This window comes from Narcine bancroftii, chromosome 8, assembly GCF_036971445.1.
Source record: "Narcine bancroftii isolate sNarBan1 chromosome 8, sNarBan1.hap1, whole genome shotgun sequence".
NCBI lineage: Eukaryota > Metazoa > Chordata > Chondrichthyes > Torpediniformes > Narcinidae > Narcine > Narcine bancroftii.
Window position 1 is genome coordinate 56,545,843 of NC_091476.1, and position 19,238 is coordinate 56,565,080.

The following is a 19,238-nucleotide window of genomic DNA, read 5'->3' on the forward strand; positions in this document are numbered from 1 at the left end:
CTTTGTGATTGATGGATCCTCCAGATTTACTGCCACACTAATCATATGCTTTGATGCAGATTTCTATTTAACTATTGCCAACTCTTGCCTTTGCAAGGATGTTTGAATTTTTTAAAAATTAAACTCACATTCCATAATCACCATTCCCAAATTCACATGAAACATCAATTAACCATTTTTCACCAGCCTGTTGGTGTGAGTTCCCCTTCAAACCCATCTCCATAAACAATTCTCTTGTTCTCCTTCAGTTCATCCTTTGCCCTGGTACCGCTAATGTGCCTTGCCAGCAGATATGTGAATTCAAGTACCCCAGATTTAAGCCGTGTCCCACTGATCGGAGCCATACCTGTACTTTTTAAGAAGTCCGAGCCTGTTGTCAAACTTCCACAGGTGCTGTCCGTCTGCATCGCGGCTTGGTTTGGAAACTTTAACACCAAGGGACGCAGGAGGCTGCAGAAATAGGCAAGACCCCGGCCCCACCATCCCACCCCAGGGCCCGGCCCCACCATCCCACCCCAGGGCCCGGCCCCACCATCCCACCCCAGGGCCCGGCCCCACCATCCCACCCCAGGGCCCGGCCCCACCATCCCACCCCAGGGCCCGGCCCCACCATCCCACCCCAGGGCCCGGCCCCACCATCCCACCCCAGGGCCCGGCCCCACCATCCCACCCCAGGGCCCGGCCCCACCATCCCACCCCAGGGCCCGGCCCCACCATCCCACCCCAGGGCCCGGCCCCACCATCCCACCCCAGGGCCCGGCCCCACCATCCCACCCCAGGGCCCGGCCCCACCATCCCACCCCAGGGCCCGGCCCCACCATCCCACCCCAGGGCCCGGCCCCACCATCCCACCCCAGGGCCCGGCCCCACCATCCCACCCCAGGGCCCGGCCCCACCATCCCACCCCAGGGCCCGGCCCCACCATCCCACCCCAGGGCCCGGCCCCACCATCCCACCCCAGGGCCCGGCCCCACCATCCCACCCCAGGGCCCGGCCCCACCATCCCACCCCAGGGCCCGGCCCCACCATCCCACCCCAGGGCCCGGCCCCACCATCCCACCCCAGGGCCCGGCCCCACCATCCCACCCCAGGGCCCGGCCCCACCATCCCACCCCAGGGCCCGGCCCCACCATCCCACCCCAGGGCCCGGCCCCACCATCCCACCCCAGGGCCCGGCCCCACCATCCCACCCCAGGGCCCGGCCCCACCATCCCACCCCAGGGCCCGGCCCCACCATCCCACCCCAGGGCCCGGCCCCACCATCCCACCCCAGGGCCCGGCCCCACCATCCCACCCCAGGGCCCGGCCCCACCATCCCACCCCAGGGCCCGGCCCCACCATCCCACCCCAGGGCCCGGCCCCACCATCCCACCCCAGGGCCCGGCCCCACCATCCCACCCCAGGGCCCGGCCCCACCATCCCACCCCAGGGCCCGGCCCCACCATCCCACCCCAGGGCCCGGCCCCACCATCCCACCCCAGGGCCCGGCCCCACCATCCCACCCCAGGGCCCGGCCCCGCTGTTCCCGGGGGGGTCGGAACGTTCCTCGCCTACTCAGGGTTCCGCCGGAGAAGTGAGGGGAGGGGAACAAATGCTCCGTGCAGCAGCCGGACCGAATTGTGAGCGAACCCGAGAGGAGGGAAGGTCCGCGCGGCCGCACTGCGAGGTCGGAGTGTTCTCTCCCCCACTTGGCCCGGGGTCATGTCCACCTTCAGCTGGAAACCCTTCGTGTACGGAGGCCTGGCGTCCATCACCGCCGAGTTCGGCAAGTACTCCCCCTCCCCGCGGCGGCGAGGAGAGCCCCGGCCCAGGGAGAGGAGAGGCCAAACGGGCCGGCCGGGCCGCAGCCTTGGAGAGCTCGGTCACGACCCACACCTCGTGCGCAGCCTACTCCTCCTCCCTCCTGCTGCCAACCATGTGCGGCTCAGTTACCCCCCAGTGTGTGGCCGAGGGGTGGGAGAAAAATGAGATGAACGTGAATGGGTCAGCAGGGGGTCGGTGGGTCGAAGGGCTTGTTCCCGTTCTGTGTCTCCCTTTGTGTCTCCGATCGCTGCCCGAGAGATGAATTGGTGGCCAGTGAGTATGTGGGTGGGAAAGGAAGGTTGAGAACCACCGCTCGAGACCCAATTGTTACTGAGACATTTTGCTTGAGAAAAATTGTCATTGGCCCATTTCCTTTGGAGTTATGAAACCGTACACATAACGAGTTAATGAGGGACGATTAAAACAGTGGTTTTCAAACTTTTCTTTCCATACGCATCCCACCTTAAGCCATCCCTTACTCATCACAGCACTTATAGCATAGGCGAGTGGAAATAAAAAGGTTGAGAACCACTGAGTTAAACTCAATTTGCTGCTGGAGGAACTCAGCAGTTGAAGCTGCATTGGTGGGAGAAAAAGGATGGTTGATGTCTTGAACAAAAACTCTTCAGACTGAGGAGAGTTAGAATAATGTAACAAGGACAGAGTGGGAGGTGGTGAGACAGGGACCAAATATGAGATTGTTTTTTTTTTTGTCTCCCTCCCTTTGGTCAGTCCTCTGCCTCTATCCATCATTTTCCATATCTATCTGGTTTGCCAAACCCATATGGGCCTCTTGTCTCACTCCTCCCACCATGTCCTCTTTATTCTGCTTCTGACCTAACAGTCAATGAGGAGTTTGTGCTTAAAACACTTTCCATTTTTCTCCCACGGATGCCTCCAGTAGATTTTGTTGCTCCATATTCCAACATGTGCAGTCTCCAGTGTCAGAAACAAATTTGTGTTTCTGACATCCAGCATGTCGTCCATTTGCTGTTGTTCCAATTTGTTGGCTGCATTGTTTCCGCACTTAATTAAAATTTTCGACCCCACTTTCAACTGCTTCATTTTCCTACCCTTCCTTGCTTTTTACTGTTATTCATTGCAACTATCCTGCAATACTTCCAAATGAACTGTCAATGCATTCTAAATGTTCCAGTCAAACTTGACATTCTTGATGAAAGGAAAGTGGACCATTCCTTTTCTACCAGATATTGCTGGACCTGCTGAACCCTAATAATGCAGAACATTTTTAACTGTTCCAATATTTTGATGACCTTGTCCTCAGCTGACAAGCTTCTGAGTTCTGCAGCTCCAACCCCAAATATCTTCTTCACTGCCTCTGATAAAACATTTGGTCATTGAACCCAATGTGCCTTAACATTTAAGAACATTTTGCTTTTGCTTCTTATAGCTGCACTTTATTATCCTGTTTGATTAACTTGATTAGTCTTATTGACCATCAATCTCTACCTTTCAAAATGACTGCAGGTTGGCTGTGTTCATAGGTTGGTAATCATTATGTGTTGTTTTTCCAATTCAGTGGTGATTAGATCATTTTTAAACTGCTTTTTAAAATTAATCTTTGGTATAAATGCAACCTGCCATGTTCAATGAATGATGATGCCTTTTCAGATTGAAGATTTACAATTATTTAAATACAATCAGAAGATAATATGGATCACCATCTTAAATGACCAGACATTTTTAATGTGCAGCATGTAGCTATAAATTTCCTCAACATGTGCCTTTTTTTTAAAAAAAGAAACTCATCTATATGCAATCTTAGGTAGTGGATACAGATTTCACAATGTTCTTGCAGTTCAAAGACTGAATGAATATTACTGTGCTGTGAATAAAGTACAAAAAAAAAATCATTTTAAAAAAAGATTCTCTGGCCTTTGTACTTTGAAAGAAGTAGAAGTTATGATAATACTATGGAAATATTTTGGGTTAAACTTCATCTGTACAGGCGATGATGTTTATGTATGTTTTCCAGAATGGAATTTATTGGAACAATGTGTAAATCTGTAAAGGTTACATTGTGAAATCCTGAATGGCAGAAATTTGGGACTCTATGGCAATTGTTAACTTTTTCATCTTAAATTAGTGAGATTATGGAGCAAGGAGTTTTCAGGGAGAGCTGACGGGAAAGTTTTTTTTAAAGTTGTTGATTTCTGAAAAATGCAACCAGAAGAGGTGGTGGAATCATACACACAATCAATACGTTAGAGACATTGCAACAGATACTTGAATAGCAGGGGGCATAGAAGGATACAAATCTAATTCAGACACAATGCATGTGCAGATGGCTGGTTGGTTGAAGGACAGTACAATTCTTGAAAGGTAATAAACTATAGGATAAAAAAGTAGGTAAGTGAAATAAGGTTTTGAAAAAACAGAAGCAGCTCATTGGACTCAATAGCCCACACTACCGCCTGTCTTCCTTTGCCCACAGATCAAGAAATCATGTCTCTGTACTTCCTCTGCCTCGTTTGATAAATGTTGACTTTGATGTCTGGGATAGGAACATGAACTGGAGGAGATTAACGATCCAAGTAATTTCACTTTCAGTGCACAGTATTCATTTATCATTAATCACGTTAGCATCTTATTTTCTTCTACCACCTCCCCTAAATGCAATCAGGGTAGAAGCAGATACGACAGCAATGTTAAAGAGGCATTGAATGAATAGAGTTTATTGCCATGTGCCCAAGTGCAGTGGACAGATGCATTGAAAGTGTTGGTTGCTGAAACTTCCAGGCACATGCAACACACAGCAACATGCAAGAAGATTGGAAAAAAGGAAGAGGAGAAACGATAAATGATAACAAATATTCGCAGTTGAAATAAGCCATGGTGCAAAAAAAAAATGTGCTGAGTCAGTATTGCTGACAGATCTTTGGTAATTCTGGACTACTGTTATGGTTCAGATGATACAGGGAGGTCCAAGAACATTAAGGTGTCAGATTCTGCCTTCTGTTCCTTCTGGCTGAAGGTGGCAGTGAGAAGAGAGCGTGACCCAGGCAGGCAGGGATTGGAGGGGTATGGACCATGTGAGCAGATGAGATTAGTTTAGATTGACAGACATGGTGGTCTGAAGGACTTGTACTGTTCTGTGTTCCAAAATATACCTCATTAAAACTGGGATTCTGATTCCCCCATTTACTGAATTTGCCAGCAAGTCTTTCCCACACCACTGAATCATTTATGGCCATTTTTATATCCTGTTAACGTATCACCACAGTTTCTGGGAAAATGACAAACTCATCTCCTACTTTGAAAACGTCTGCCCTGCAGTTTACTAATTCTTTTCTCTGAAACTTCATTGGACTCCTCTGGAAAATACTAAAATTCCTTCAGTCTGTGTTATGAGTGGATTATTATAACTTGTGTGGCTTCAGTTTCCATATCAAGGTTTAAGGAGTAAAAAGCTGTTTCTCCCACTCTTTCAGGCACTTTTCCAATAGACCTCACAAAAACTCGACTGCAGGTTCAGGGCCAAACCCTTGATTTGCGTTATAAGGAAATTAAATACAGAGGAATGCTGCATGCCTTACTTCGAATATGTAAAGAGGAAGGATTAAGAGCTCTCTATTCTGGGTAAGTGCAGTCTATAACTCATTTGATGCCTCTGCTATTCCCTCAGAAACTCACCATGACTTTAATCTTGTGGTTCTCCATCCTGCTCCACCTTCCTTCACTCTGCAGGAAATAATTCCCACATCACAGCTCGAACTGGCCCTTCCCCATCCAGTCCCCTCCAATGACATTTTAGTCATTACTGATCATTTTTGATTTCTTCTATCCTTGAAATGCCATCTAATTTTGATTAATAATCCTGTGCTAGAACCTCTCAATTGGACTTGGAGTATAAGGCTTGAATGTGTCCTGTGCACATCTTATTCAGTCACTTGCTATCCTATCAAGTGATGTGGTATGAAGAACTTATCTCCTCAACCACAATTGCTCACTGGTTCATTCGTGAAAGTTCATTACAAACCACATTCTGAATTCCTTCTCCCTATATCTTGTGCACTTTGATGCCAACAAGTGGAAGAAGCTGTTGAAATGGTCTGATCACCTGTTGCTAGCTCTTTCCTCCTGGCTTCAATTTCTTTGGCTTCCATCTCATCTCCCTGCACCCTTGTTTATTTTGCTTCAGTGATGCTCATCTTACCAATTCCCACTGATCTCACGCAACTTGTAATTAAAATTGTTTGCCTTTCATAGTTGGTATGAATGTCCTTGCCTTTGTGAATTGCTGTCCCATTTTCCTTCTTGAGTTCCTCTTTATTCACCATCCATATCAACCCTTCTGAATTAATGTCAGGCAATATACTTGGAAAATATTGGCATCTCCGCAGAAGAGGCAGAATGCAAATAAATGTGGGTTTTTTTGAAACACAGGTATGGAGCATGGTTAACAGGCCCTTCCAGCTTGCGCAGCCCAAATACAGCCATGTGATAATTAACCTTCTAACCCCATAGGTCTTTGGAATGTGGGAGAAAACCAGAACACCCAGAAGAAACCCACGCAGACATGTAAACTCCTTACAGAGCACCGGATTCAAATCCAGGTCACTGGTGCTGTAATAGCATTGTAACCACTACACTAACCATCTGATCCCATTTCTGAACACAAGTAAAATGAGAGAATGCTGTTAAGTGAAAAATATATATCCTTGACTTTATCCTGTATCCAGTGCGCTATCAGAGAATAAACCAGAAAATAGGAAGAGGGCCAAACAACCCTTAAATCCTGTCCCACCACGCAACATGATTAGACCTGATTTATGCTGTCCTCTTCCATGACAGTTTCCCATAATCCTCAACTCCTTGATTTTTCAAATATTTATCTAGCTCCACCTTAAACGTCCAATTATCCAATCCCCTTCCTTCTTTAGGGGCAAAGAATTACAAAGATTTACCTCCCTCTGAGAGAAGAAATCCCTACGCATCTTGGAATTAAATGACCAGTCCCTTGTTTGTTTTTACTGTGTCTCCTCCCCTTGTTCAGTATTTTGCCGCTTGTGAAAACACTCAACATCTACCCCTGCTAATCTCTCTTAGGATCTTGTATGTTTGAATAAGGTCATCCCTCATTCTTCTAAACTCCAAGGAACACAGATCCAAACTAGCCTCTCATCCCAGAAATTAGCCTGGTGAATCTCCTTTGGACTACATCAAGTGCTACTATATCCTTTTTTAGATAAGGGTACCAAAAATTCACATTTTCCAGAAGTGGCCTCCCAACACCCTGGTTCAACTAGGATGAAATCTCCCTATTCTTAAACTCCAAGCCCTTCACAATAAAGGCTAAAGTGCAACTCTCCTTCTGAACTGCTTGTTGAAACAACATGTTAACTCCTTGTGTTACATTCAGCAGAACAGCTGGATCTGCTGAACTTCACTCATTTGCAGTCTCTGTCTCTTCATGTGATAATCCTCCTTTTCATCTTACCGAACCTACTTCTTCCCCGTGTCCTGTTGTAGAATCAGAATATTGTAGTAGAAAATAGGCTACTCTCCCTACTGTTCCTTCAATGGAAGAATGTTCAATGTATGGTGATTATGCATTTAGGGTAACAATGTACAGGTATTGGCAGGAAGTGGATAAGTTTCTGTTTCTAGTGGAACATTTGTCTACATTAATAGCAGAAATTGTTGGAAATGCTCACCTCGCAGAGAGGTGGAGTTCTTGACCTCTCTTTGGACTATTAACAATATTTTAACTTAATTTCAGATCTCCAGCATCCAGTATATTGCATATGTCTTGGTTGTGCATGTTTAGCTAACTTAGAGGTACATGACTGGAATGAAGGAATTTGGATTGTGAGCAAGTCTCCCCTCTAAACTGGTGGACATTGTTGCATTAATTGGAGCTGTTTGGATTGAGGAAATGCAGGCACTGAGGGTATAGATGTGGGCTGGTACTGAACCAGCATTGAACTATAGTATAATGACTGGTTTTTAATATAGGTTAGTCTGTTATAATGTCTTTATCTCCTGATACAGCATTAGCCCTGCTCTGTTGCGGCAAGCATCATACGGCACCATCAAAATCGGAACATACCAAAGTTTGAAACGCTTGTTTGTAAGCTGTCCTGAAGGTTAGTTTTACTTAACGTGAAAATTTGATAATGATTTGTCCAGACCTTGTACAAAGTGCAACCCTACAACATCATACTACTTCTTTCTCAATATATCCAGGTCACTGACACTTCCATAAGCTTTTGATTTGATTTCCTGGAACATGATTGTTCCCTCCTCATCTGACCATTTGATCTTCAAATAAAAAAATGCACAAACTAGTCTTGTGACCCTTGTTCCTGCTTATTTTGGGGACTGATTGTTTGCACATGACTGGGAGCGCTGGATGCAATTCAGCAAAACTCTACAATAATGCCAGCACTATAAATGTAGAATTTTAGTGGGATAGATTAATTTATTTTCCACTTGGTTAAATTTGCAGGAAAGAATACTTGTATTTGAGGATTTTTATGATTTTTTGTTACCTTAAAGGACAGCACAGGAACACTATGCTGAGTAATTGAGAATGGCAATGCCCAAAAGCTGCATTGGAGCAGCATTGTAACAACATTTATTCCTTTGAATAGGTCCCAATATGGCACTGTGACTGGGAGCTAAAAGATGGCACTTCACCCATCTTAACAAAGCCACAACTTCAAACTGCTTGCAAGTCAGTCTAGTGAGTGATACGCAAAGTTAAATGATTTCAAAATTAATTAATTAGATTAATTCTGCAATCCTGAATAGCAGGAAGTAATTAAACATTTTGAGAAGTGGAAGTTGGTTCCGAAACATCATCTATAATTGAACCCAGAATAGAACAATGCAGTACAGTACAGGCCATTAAGCCCTTGATGTTGTGCTGACCCATATATTCCTTAAAAAAAAACTAAGCCTGCCTACCCCATAGCCCTTTATTTCATCCATGTGTCAGTTTAAGGGTCTCAATTTGCCCCAGTGTTTCAGCCTCCACCAGCATTCCAGGCACCCATAACTCTGTATAATTTTTTTTTTTTAAAAACCACCCCTGATGTCTCCCTTAAACTTCACTTTGGTCCTCTGGTGTTTGCTGATCCTGTCCTGGGAAATGGGTGCTGGCTGTCTATCCTATCTGTGCCTCTCATAACCTTTTGGATTTCTATTGTCTCCTCTATTCTTTTACACTCCAAAGAGAAAAGACCCAGCTCTGCTAATCTTGCCTCATAAGACTTGTTTCCAAATCTAGGCAACATCCTGGTAAATCTCATCTGCACCCTCTCCATAGCTTTCACATCCTTTAATGAGGTGACTAGAAATGAACACAATACTCTTAAGTGTGGTCTCACCAGAGATTTGTGGAGTTGCAACATGACCTCTCTACTCCTGAATTCAGTCCCCCTGTTAATGAATCCCAGCATCCCATAGTCTTCTTATTTATCCAATCAACCTATGTGACGACCTTGACAGATATATGGACTTGACTCCTAAGGTCCCTCTGTTCATCCACACACTTAAGTAACCAACCATTAACCCTGTACTCAGCCTTCTGATTTGAACTTCCAAAATGCCTCACCTCACACTTATCCAGATTGATATCCATCTGGCACTTTTCTGTCTATATCTTCTTGTAACCTTCAACAACCTTCAGCTCTATCCACAACTTCTCCAACCTTCATATCATCTGCAAACTTACTGATCTATCCTTCTGCCTCTTCATCCAGGTCGTTTATAAAAATCACAGAGAGCAGGGTGGGTCCCAGCACTCCACTAGTCACTGACCTCCAGGCAGAATACTTTCCTTCCACAACTACTCTCTGCCTTCTTCCTAAAAGCCAATTTTTTATCCACATAGCCAAGGTTCCATTGATCTCGTGCCTCATGACTTTCTGGATGAGTCTCTTGTGGGGGTCCTTGTCAAATGCCTTGGTAATATCCATGTAGACCACATCTACCAACCTACCCTCATCAGTTTGTTACCTCCTCAAAAAACTCAATTAGACTTGTGTGGCACGACCTTCTCTACACAAAGCCATGCTGACTATCCTTGACTAGACTGTAATTCTCCAAATGCTCATAGAAACTATCCTTAAGAATCCTCTCCATTAGTTTGCACATCACTGACGCAAGACTCACCAGAATTCTCCCTATGACCTTTTTTAAACAAGGGGAATTCATTTGCCGTTCTCTAATCTTCCAGCACCTCCTCTGTGGCCAAAGTGGATTCAAAGATCATAGCTACTTTCCCAGCTATCTCTTTTCTCACTTCCCACGGCAGCCTGGGTATATCGCATCCTTCTCATGGGCCCTTCCTATTTTCTGCTTCCTCTATCTAATATATGCTTACTTGTTCCTCTTGACTAGTTGCTTGATCTGTTTTGTCAGCCACGGTTCCCTTTTTCTACCCTCTTTTCCTTGTCCCAGTGGAACAAACCTATCTTGAACCCTTATCAAGTAGTCCCTGAACTTCCTCCACATTACATCTGTGCTTTCATAATTAGCCACCTCACTGACAAAAGACAAAGGAAAAACCCAACACCCAACGCCAACCAACCAATTTTCCCTTGCATCCGCTGCAACCGTGTCTGCCTGTCCCGCATCGGACTTGTCAGCCACAAACGAGCTGACGTGGACATTACCCCTCCATTAATCTTCGTCCACGAAGCCAAGCCAAAGAAAGTTAAGCACTTTCCCAATTTGACTTTTTATCCTTTTTCATAGCTTTTTTTGAAGCTGAGTGGTTTGTGGTCACTCACCAAAATCACCAAAATACTCCCCCATTGAGAGGTCTGCCTAATGTGGATGCTAAAGGCAAGGCTGATACATTTAGGCATCTTGGAAGGTTCCTTCTGTGATCTCCATCAACCAATTCAATCTACACAATAGCAAGGAACAAGTGAGAACATTGCATGTAATAAAGTCCATGGGATTAGATAGCATCCAGGCAATAGTGGTGGAGGCTTGGTCACAGAATCATACAATACAAAAACAGACCCTTCAGCCCATTAAATTCATGTGGATCCTTTTGCCCAGCTCTACTAACTCATTTGCCCACATTTGGTCCATATCTTATGCCTTACTTATTAGAGTAACTAAATCGTATAAGGGATACTAAATCATGGTGGTATTAATAAGATAAATAATAATAGTCTTTTTCCTCTGGTTGGGGAATCTTGAAGACAGAGGGGGGAAGGATTTAAAGGGGATCTGAGGGGCACGTTTTTTACTTAGAAGATGGAAGATGATGGATGATGATGGATTTGTGGACTGAGCTGCTAGATGAAATGGTAGACCCTAGTACAATTATAGCGTTCAAAATACATTTGGACAGCTACTTGGATAGGAAAGATTTAGAGGGATAAGGACCAAAGCATGCAAATCGGATTAGCTTAGGTAGGCAACTTTGTCAGTATGGAACAGTTGGGCCGAACAATCTGTTCTGTGCTGTGAAATACTCTTGAGATGCTGGAAACCTGAAATAAAATCCGCAAATGCTGGAAGTACTGAGCATGTCAGGCAGTATCTGTGATGAAAGAAGCAGAGTTAATCTTTCGGGTCTGTGACATTTCATAACAACCATTTTGAGGAAAGATCATTAACCTGAAAGGTTTACTTGTTTTCTTTCTCCACAGGTGCTAATTGACCTGCTGAGATTTCCAATATTTTCTGTTTTTATTTCACTTAGCACTAGACCTCTTCCACTCTATGTCCAAACTAGAGGGCTGAGTTCCAGATACGTGGACTAACCTTGATAAAAGACACCCTTAGTCCAAGGAGAGCTGGGGGGTGGGGGGGAGAATCAATGGGAATTGATGCAGCAGAGTTAATTGACTCAAGCCATATCTCAAGGACAGCAGACATGCAAAATGCTACAACCAGGAAATCTCCCTTCATGTGTAAAACACTGTGGATGCTGTGATTGTTGTAGAAACACAGAAATGCTGGAGGAACTCAGCTCTCGCAGCATCCATAGGAGGTAAAGGTTTATTACTGACATTTCAGGGCTGAGCCTTTCCTCAAGGTGTGAGCAAAAATGCAGAGCAGGGGGCTTATATTAAAATGCTGGAAAAAAGGAAGAATGAGAGGAGGAGGAGGAATACAGAGCAACAGGCTAAAGATATAAATTGGTTATGATGAGAAGGGTGTAGATTTTGGCTCTGAAAGAAGATAGGAAAAAGAGGAGAGAGTCAGAGCTAGAGGAGACAAAGATGGGGGATATGTTGGATTTGGAGATCATCCTCTGCCATTTCCACCCCCGCTAGGTGATTCCACCACCTACTACGTGATCCCAACACCAAATACCTCTTCCTTTCTCTCGCCACCTTCTGCAGGTACCAATCTCTCATGACACCCACATCCCCTCCTCCTTTCCTGCATGTCGATCCCTTGTAACCTACCCCACCGCTGGAGGTGCCTCACTTGTGGCCATACCACCTCCCTCAACACCATTCAGGGGCCAAACTGTTTTGGATTCGAACCTGGGTCATGGGCACTGTAACAGCATTGTGCTAACCCCGCCCCCCCGCCCCCATTAAAATGACACCCACATTGGGTGGACAGGCTCCTGTAGTTGGCAGGTTTGAACCTGCACATTGAGGCCCCAATAGACTTCTAGTCAACTCATGGCTCCTGAACTCAATCCCCTGAATAATGTGCGGCAACCTTGATGGATCTGGTTGGTCTTCAAGGCCCCCCTGTTCTTCCACACTATTAAGTATCATATCATTAACCATGTACTCTGACTTCAAGTTGACCTTCCTAAATGCAGCATCTCACATTTATCAGGATTGAACTCCGTCTGCCACTTTTCTGCCCCACTCTGTATCCTGTTGTAACCTACGACAACCTCCAACCTTCATACCTTCCTCAAACTTACTTCTTCATTTCTAAAATTCACAAGGAGCAAGGTTCCCAGAACAGATCCTTGAGGAACTCCCAATCACTCATATGATTACATTAATGCGATGTTAATATTGTTTTATTCCTCCCTACTTCCCTATTAACTTCCCCTCAGATTCGACCTCTCTCCTATGAAGGAAATCTAATCTAGAGTGGCCAATCTCCAGATCTTTGGGCTGTGGGGACGAACTTAGAGCTGCTGGAGGAAACTGATCCTATGGCCCCAGCAAATGTGCAAACATGGCATAGGCAGCATCAGAGGTTGGGATTGAACCCAAGTCTCCAGCACGACAGGGGCCACACCCCTGCCATCTGTTCGGTCCGTAAAGTGATGCACAGGCCTGTGACTGATTTCTCATGTCTGGGATGGAAATGGATAGTCATTGATGAGAAAGGAACAAATTGATCAAATGTTCTGATTTAAAACTTTTAAATCATCCAAATATAGGTGAGAAATAAATTGGAGAATGAAATTCTAATTTCCTTCATAATAATAATAATAATGATTAAGAATATATGTAATGATATTTGTCAGCCAGATATGGCTTGTGGCCATTTTTCAGCATCTGTTCCCAATGCACTGCTGGTCATTGTTATTTTCAATGAAAGCATTTTGTTTACTGTAAAGTGATAATGGTTCACCAAGCTTCTCATTGGCATCCTTAATAAGTATGTTGCATTTGATTCCAAACCCGTACAAATTCCTTCTGATTAAAGTGTGGCATGCTGAGTGTAGCAGTTGAGGCAATGCTATTACAACTCCAGCAACCCAGGTTTGAATTCACTGCTTTCTGTAAGCAGTTTGTATGTCTCTGGGTACTCCAGCTTCCTCCCACATTCCACAGCCGTCGGAGGTCATATGGGCGTATTTAGACAATGCAGGCTCATAGGGCAGAAAGGTCTGTTACTGTGTTTTATCTCTAAAATTCAAAAAAACTGAGATGCCCATTGCTAATGCTGTCAACTCCAAATGCAAAGTAAGCATTCAGCATGGTGTTTGCTGTAAAATTGTGTAAGAATGTTTATTCTCGTAATGCTTATTGATGTTTCTACCATTATTGTATAAATTCTAAGTTGCTTCTGCGATTTTGCTTGCCTTTCCACTCATGCAAGTGTACTCAATTTGCAGATGAAGCCCTCCTTGTCAATGTTTTTTGTGGGATTATTGCTGGAGTAGTGTCATCCTCGATAGCAAACCCGACAGATGTTCTGAAGGTACAGTGGTGGCTTTTCTAAAATGTATTCTGAGTAACACACATCTGGTTGAATCTTAATCTACGATTTCAGAAGTTGGTGGGTTGGATGAAATTTGGACACTGCTTTTGTGCAAACATAACTCCCAGGCTACCATATACCTTAGGAGAGCTGCTGCCAGTGAGAAAACCTGTGCAGTCTTTTTAAGAAAGGCTACGCTGCCATTGGAAGCAGAAGAAAGTCATCATGGAAATTCCAAGGGTAAGAAATTTGTTCTGTTCTGGAAGAGCTTCCTCAGTGCCGAAGACCAGAGTTCAACCCTGACTTCTAGTGGGGAGTTTGTATCTTCCTGTGATTGTGTGGGTTTACTTCTGGCATTCTGATCTTCACCCACATCTCAGAGATGTGTGGGGAGATAGGTTAATTACCTGCAGTTAATTGCCCCAAGTGTTTAGGTGAATGGTAGAAACTGAGGGAATTGTAACTAATGGAGGGAGAAGATGGTATTTTAATGTAGGATTAGTGTAAATGTGTGTTTGATGGTCAGCATAGTCTAGATAAGTCAGGGGGTCTGTTCCCATGCTTTATCTCTCCATGATTATCCTATAATCCCATGCCAACTCCAACAAGGAACCATAATCAGAGTCCCCCTTTGGATAGATAATATCCTTTATGCAATTGTTAGGCTTCGGGCACAACCCATCCTCCAGTGTTTGTGCAAAGTTCTTCGAACATTGTCAAAATTTAGTGTGTATTGTTTTTCTATTTTACCTCCTTTGTATTGAGCCTGCAAATGTCGCATGGAGAGAAGGTAGTTTTTTGTTGAAAGTACACATTTTGCTCTTCAATTCTTTGCTGTCTCAGTGGAATAGTTGTGGAGGAAGAAACGAAGGACAGTGGTACTGTTTAGCTCTCGGGCTGTGACCGAATCCTACTGTACAGCTAGAGAGATCAAAGTGGGAGGGAGAGACTGAAAATAGCTGACATCTTGTAACTGGCAACAAATTTCCTTTTCTTGATAACTTGCTGCACGGAGACTTACCTTGTCCCTTGAATTTCGAAAGGCTTCAGTTTCCCACAAGTTCAGTAAATACTTTGGAGGAAATTCTAGAGCATTAAAATTGTCTGTCACTGCACCTCAGTCAGGCTTGAGGTCATAATCTAGGCTAACACTACATCATAATCCTAAAGAAGGGCAGATGTGTTGGTGCTGTTGCCTTCCGAGTAAAATGTAAAAACAAATGACTTCTACTTGAGCATAAAGAATATACTCCTGTGATGGACTTGAGAGTTGTGATGGTGCTCTGTTGTCTTTCATTTATTTCACACACAACAGCATGAGACAGGATATGGGGAGAATACATTGGCAGCAGCTACTATTGGATAAGTCCATATCTGACATATGGTCAGAATCCAGGGCTGACATCTTCGTGGAAGAATCAAAAATAGGAGCAGGAGTTGACCATCTGGCATGTGGTCAATAAGATGAGATAATGGTTGATCTGGCTGTGGTCTCAGTTCCACTTACCTACTATTTCCCCATAACCTTTAATTCCTCTTCTTCAAAAGTATATCTGTGTCTTGAATATTTTTAATTAGACAACTTCTACTGCCTCCTTGAGGAGAGAATTCCACAGATTCATTACTGTCTGGGAGAAGCAGTTTCTCCTCATCTCTGTCCTGAATATACTGCCCTGAATCTTGAAGCTACAGTACAACTCCGATTATCTGAAATGGTTGGGTCTGGGCCTATGTAGGATAAACAGTTTTTTACAGATAACTGATCTTTTCTTTTAAAACAGTCCAGTAGCAACAGTAAATCACTTGTATCAATGATCAAACAACAACAAACAGCAAGGGAAGGCTTTTTAAGCATTAAAATGTTTAATTCTCACCAAAAAATGTTGGCCGCAACGCCACCGCCGATCACCAAGGCCTTCCAATAGCTGCTAATCCAATCCCCAGCACGTCCCCACCGCAGCCGCTAATCCCGGAGAGGCTTCTGGGTCAGTAGATCACTCACTGGTGAGTCGGTAGGCTCCTGACTCCCCGGACACCAGAGCTCTTGACATCCAAGTCCTCCCCTAGGCCTACCACACACTCACACTGGGGAGTCCATTGTGTGTGTACAGTATTAGGTCGGGAAGGTTTGGAGTCGGCATTGGGAGTTCTGCTGTGCCAAGGAAGGAGGGAAGGGGATAGGAGGGATTGGGAAGGAACACCACCGAGTCCAAGGACCCCGCTCCTGTCTGGGAAACCCCTTTCCTTGTTGATGCCGGGACAAGGGATTCTTCTGACCGTTTGCAGCTAGGAGACAGTGGCACGCAGTTTGAGGGGGAGAGTTGGAGAGAAAAGTCAATAGGTGAAGGTAAAGAAGAAATGGAAAGAGAGAGGAGAGGGAGTTACCTGAAATGAGAACAATTGTCATTCTCATTTCAAGCTGAGTGAATTTTTTTTCAACCTGTGAGGTCAGTTCAGCTCCAGAAAAAAATGAGGATTTCGGAAAATTCGATTTTGGATAATTACAATTGTACTTTTTCAATTAGTTCTTGACATGGGAAGGAGCAAGTTTTGGGAACCTTGGATGACCAGAGATATTACAAATGTAGTCAAAAAGAAAAAGGTAATCGACAGAGTGGTAAGACTTTGGCTCAACAGGCTTCAGTGAGAAGAGGTAAGGGATAGTAGGAGTTAAAATAAGAAAGGGCCACCCTGTTCAAAGAACAAAAAGGATTCAGCAGGTGGGCACAAGTAACTGCAGGTTTTAGATATCATATTTTGTTCCTCTAGTTGTAAACAGTGGGAATGGCAGCCAAGGCAGGGGAATGCTCCTCTTGCAGGATGTGGGTCATCAGGGAAGTCAGCAGTATCCCTGATGATGTCATCTGCAATAAGTGCATCCAGCTGTAGCTCCGAACAAGCTAAGTTAAGGAATTGGATGAACTCCAGATCATTGGGAGGCAAAGGGGGTGATAAACAGGAGTTACTGGGACACTATCACACTTAGGAAGCAGGAGGAGGGTAGATGATCTGAGAATTTCCTGCACTGTTTGAAGTCAACGGGTTGTACCTGGTGGAAATGTTCTCAGGTGCATCTTTTTCAATACAAGGGGCATTGTAGAAAAGGCAGATGAGCTTAGAGTGTGGATTGGCACATGGATTTATGACATTGTGGCCATTAGTGAAACTTGGTTGCAGGAGGGGCAGAACTGGCAGCTCAACATTGCGGGCTTCTGTTGGTTTAGCTGTGATAGAACGGGGAGGGTCGGTTTGTGCATGATAGGTTGTTTTAACCAATCTTAAAGAGTTTTTCGAGGAGGTTACCAGGAAAGTTGATGAAGGAAAGGCTGTGGATGTTGTCTGCAAGGACTTTAGGAAGGCCTTTGACAACATCCCACATGGGAGAATAGTCAGGAAGGTTCATGGTGAACTGGATTCAACAATGGCTGGATGGGAAAAGCCAGAGAGTAGAGGTGGATGATTGCTTCTCGTACTGGAGGCCTGTGACTAGTGGTGTGCCTTAGGGATCGGTGCGGGGACCATTGTTGTTTGTCATTTATTTCAATGATCTGGATGATAATGTGGACAGGTAGATGGATGGGAGAGGTATGGAGGGCTATGGACTGGGTGCAGATTAGTGGAAAAAGGCAAAAAAAAATTTGGCACAGACTAGAAGGGCCAAAGAGGCCTGTTTCTGTGCTGTAGTGTTCTATATTGGAAGCTGAAATTGTACTTGGCCCTTGAGGAATATAAAGAAGCAGGAAAGAACTTAAACAGGGAATCAGGAAGGCTAAACATATTTGGCGAGTAGGATTAAAGATGATCCCAAGGCATTTTACACATGCATTTAAAATGAGGGTAACTAGGGAGTGTAAAAACACAAAATTCCTGGAGGAACTCCGCAAGTCTTGAAGTATCCATAGGCGGTAAAGCCATATAACCAACGTTTCGGGCCTGAGCCCTTTTTCAAAGTCTGAGCAAAAGGAAGACGGGTGCATAAATAGAAAAGGCTGGGGAGAAGGGAAGAAATAGCAGGGGGAGCAGCATGGATCACAAACAAAAGGTCATTGGTCATGGGTAGGAGAGGAAAAGTGAGAAGTGATTGGCGGAAGGTTTGGCTTTTGAATACAGAGCAAGTGGAAAGGTGGCAGGAAGAGAGGGAAGAGAGACAGAAATAAGAATAGGAGAAGGGGAGAGACGGGGAGGGGGTGGGCTAAAAGAAACTGGAATAATTCTTGTGAATCTTCTCTGAACCCTCTCCAATGTCAAGACCTTCTTTCTTATAAAAGGAGCCTAAAACTGTACCTTATAAAGCCTCAATATCCAATCCCTGTTCTGGTATCTTATGCCTCTAGAAATTAATGCCAACATTGCATTCTCCTTCTTCACCACCAACTCAACCTGGAGGTTAACCTTTTGGGTATCCTGCGTGAAGACTTTCAAGTCCCTTTATACCTCTGAGTTTTGAATTTTCTCCCCATCCAAATAATAGTCTGCCCTTTTATTCCTTCTGCTGAAGTGCATGACTGCACACATTCTAGCATTATGCAGGTACGCAATCCTTTATCTGGACATCTAAAATCCGGAAAGCTCCAAAATCCGGCAAGTGGGGAGAGAGACGGCAGCGCAAGTCAGGCGGGCGAGGGGGAAAGACTGGCAGCGCGAGTCGGGCGGGTGGGAGACTGGCAGCGATGGGCGGGCAGGTGAGGGGGAGAGACTGGCAGCGCGAGTCAGGCAGGCAAGGGGGGTGGGGAGATGGCAGTGCAACTGGAAAGGGTTGGGGGTGGATACAGCAGCACAATTAAGGTTGGCTTAAATTTGTCTTTCCGAAATCCGGAAAAATCCGAAATTCGGAACACGCTGTCCTCCAAGGGTTCCAGATAAAGGATTGTGTACCTGTATTTCATTTGCATTTTTTTCCCCACTCTCCTAATCTTTCTGTCTCTCTCCAGCCTCCCCGTTTCCTCTTCACTACCTGCCCTTACAGCTATCTTTATATCATCTGCAAATTTAGCGACAAAGCGATTTATTCTGTGATCTAAATTATTAACATACAATGTAAAAAGGAGTGGCCCTAACACTGACCCCTGTTGCCAACCAGAATAAGATCTCTTTATTCCCACTCTTGTTTCCTACCAATTAGCCAATGCTCTACCCACACTAGTCTACTTCCTGTAATGTCGTGGGTTGTCATTTTGTGAAGCAGCCTCATGTGTTGCACCCTGTCGAAGGCCTTTTGAAAATCCAAACTTACAACATCCACTGATTGTGGTTTTCTCAAAAAATTGCTGTAGGTTTGTCAGGCACGATTTTCCCTTCAGGAAACCATGCTGACT

At 44.8% G+C, this 19,238-nt stretch overlaps 1 protein-coding gene across 2 annotated transcripts in view; it reads left to right on the forward strand.

The window, feature by feature from the left end:
• The first annotated feature begins 1,618 nt into the window (after positions 1–1,618).
• The window catches only part of slc25a14 (solute carrier family 25 member 14), a 45,245-nt gene continuing 27,625 nt past the window's right edge, over positions 1,619–19,238 (forward strand). The window contains exons 1-4 of one of the 2 annotated variants that reach the window (XM_069893772.1): positions 1,619–1,765; positions 5,256–5,403; positions 7,819–7,913; positions 13,838–13,923. In XM_069893772.1, the coding sequence (XP_069749873.1) occupies positions 1,702–1,765; positions 5,256–5,403; positions 7,819–7,913; positions 13,838–13,923 (393 nt within the window). In that variant the 5' untranslated portion in view covers positions 1,619–1,701. Of the gene's footprint in view, positions 1,766–3,627; positions 4,359–5,255; positions 5,404–7,818; positions 7,914–13,837; positions 13,924–19,238 lie in introns of those variants that run through there. The other variant, XM_069893773.1, reaches the window with a different exon arrangement.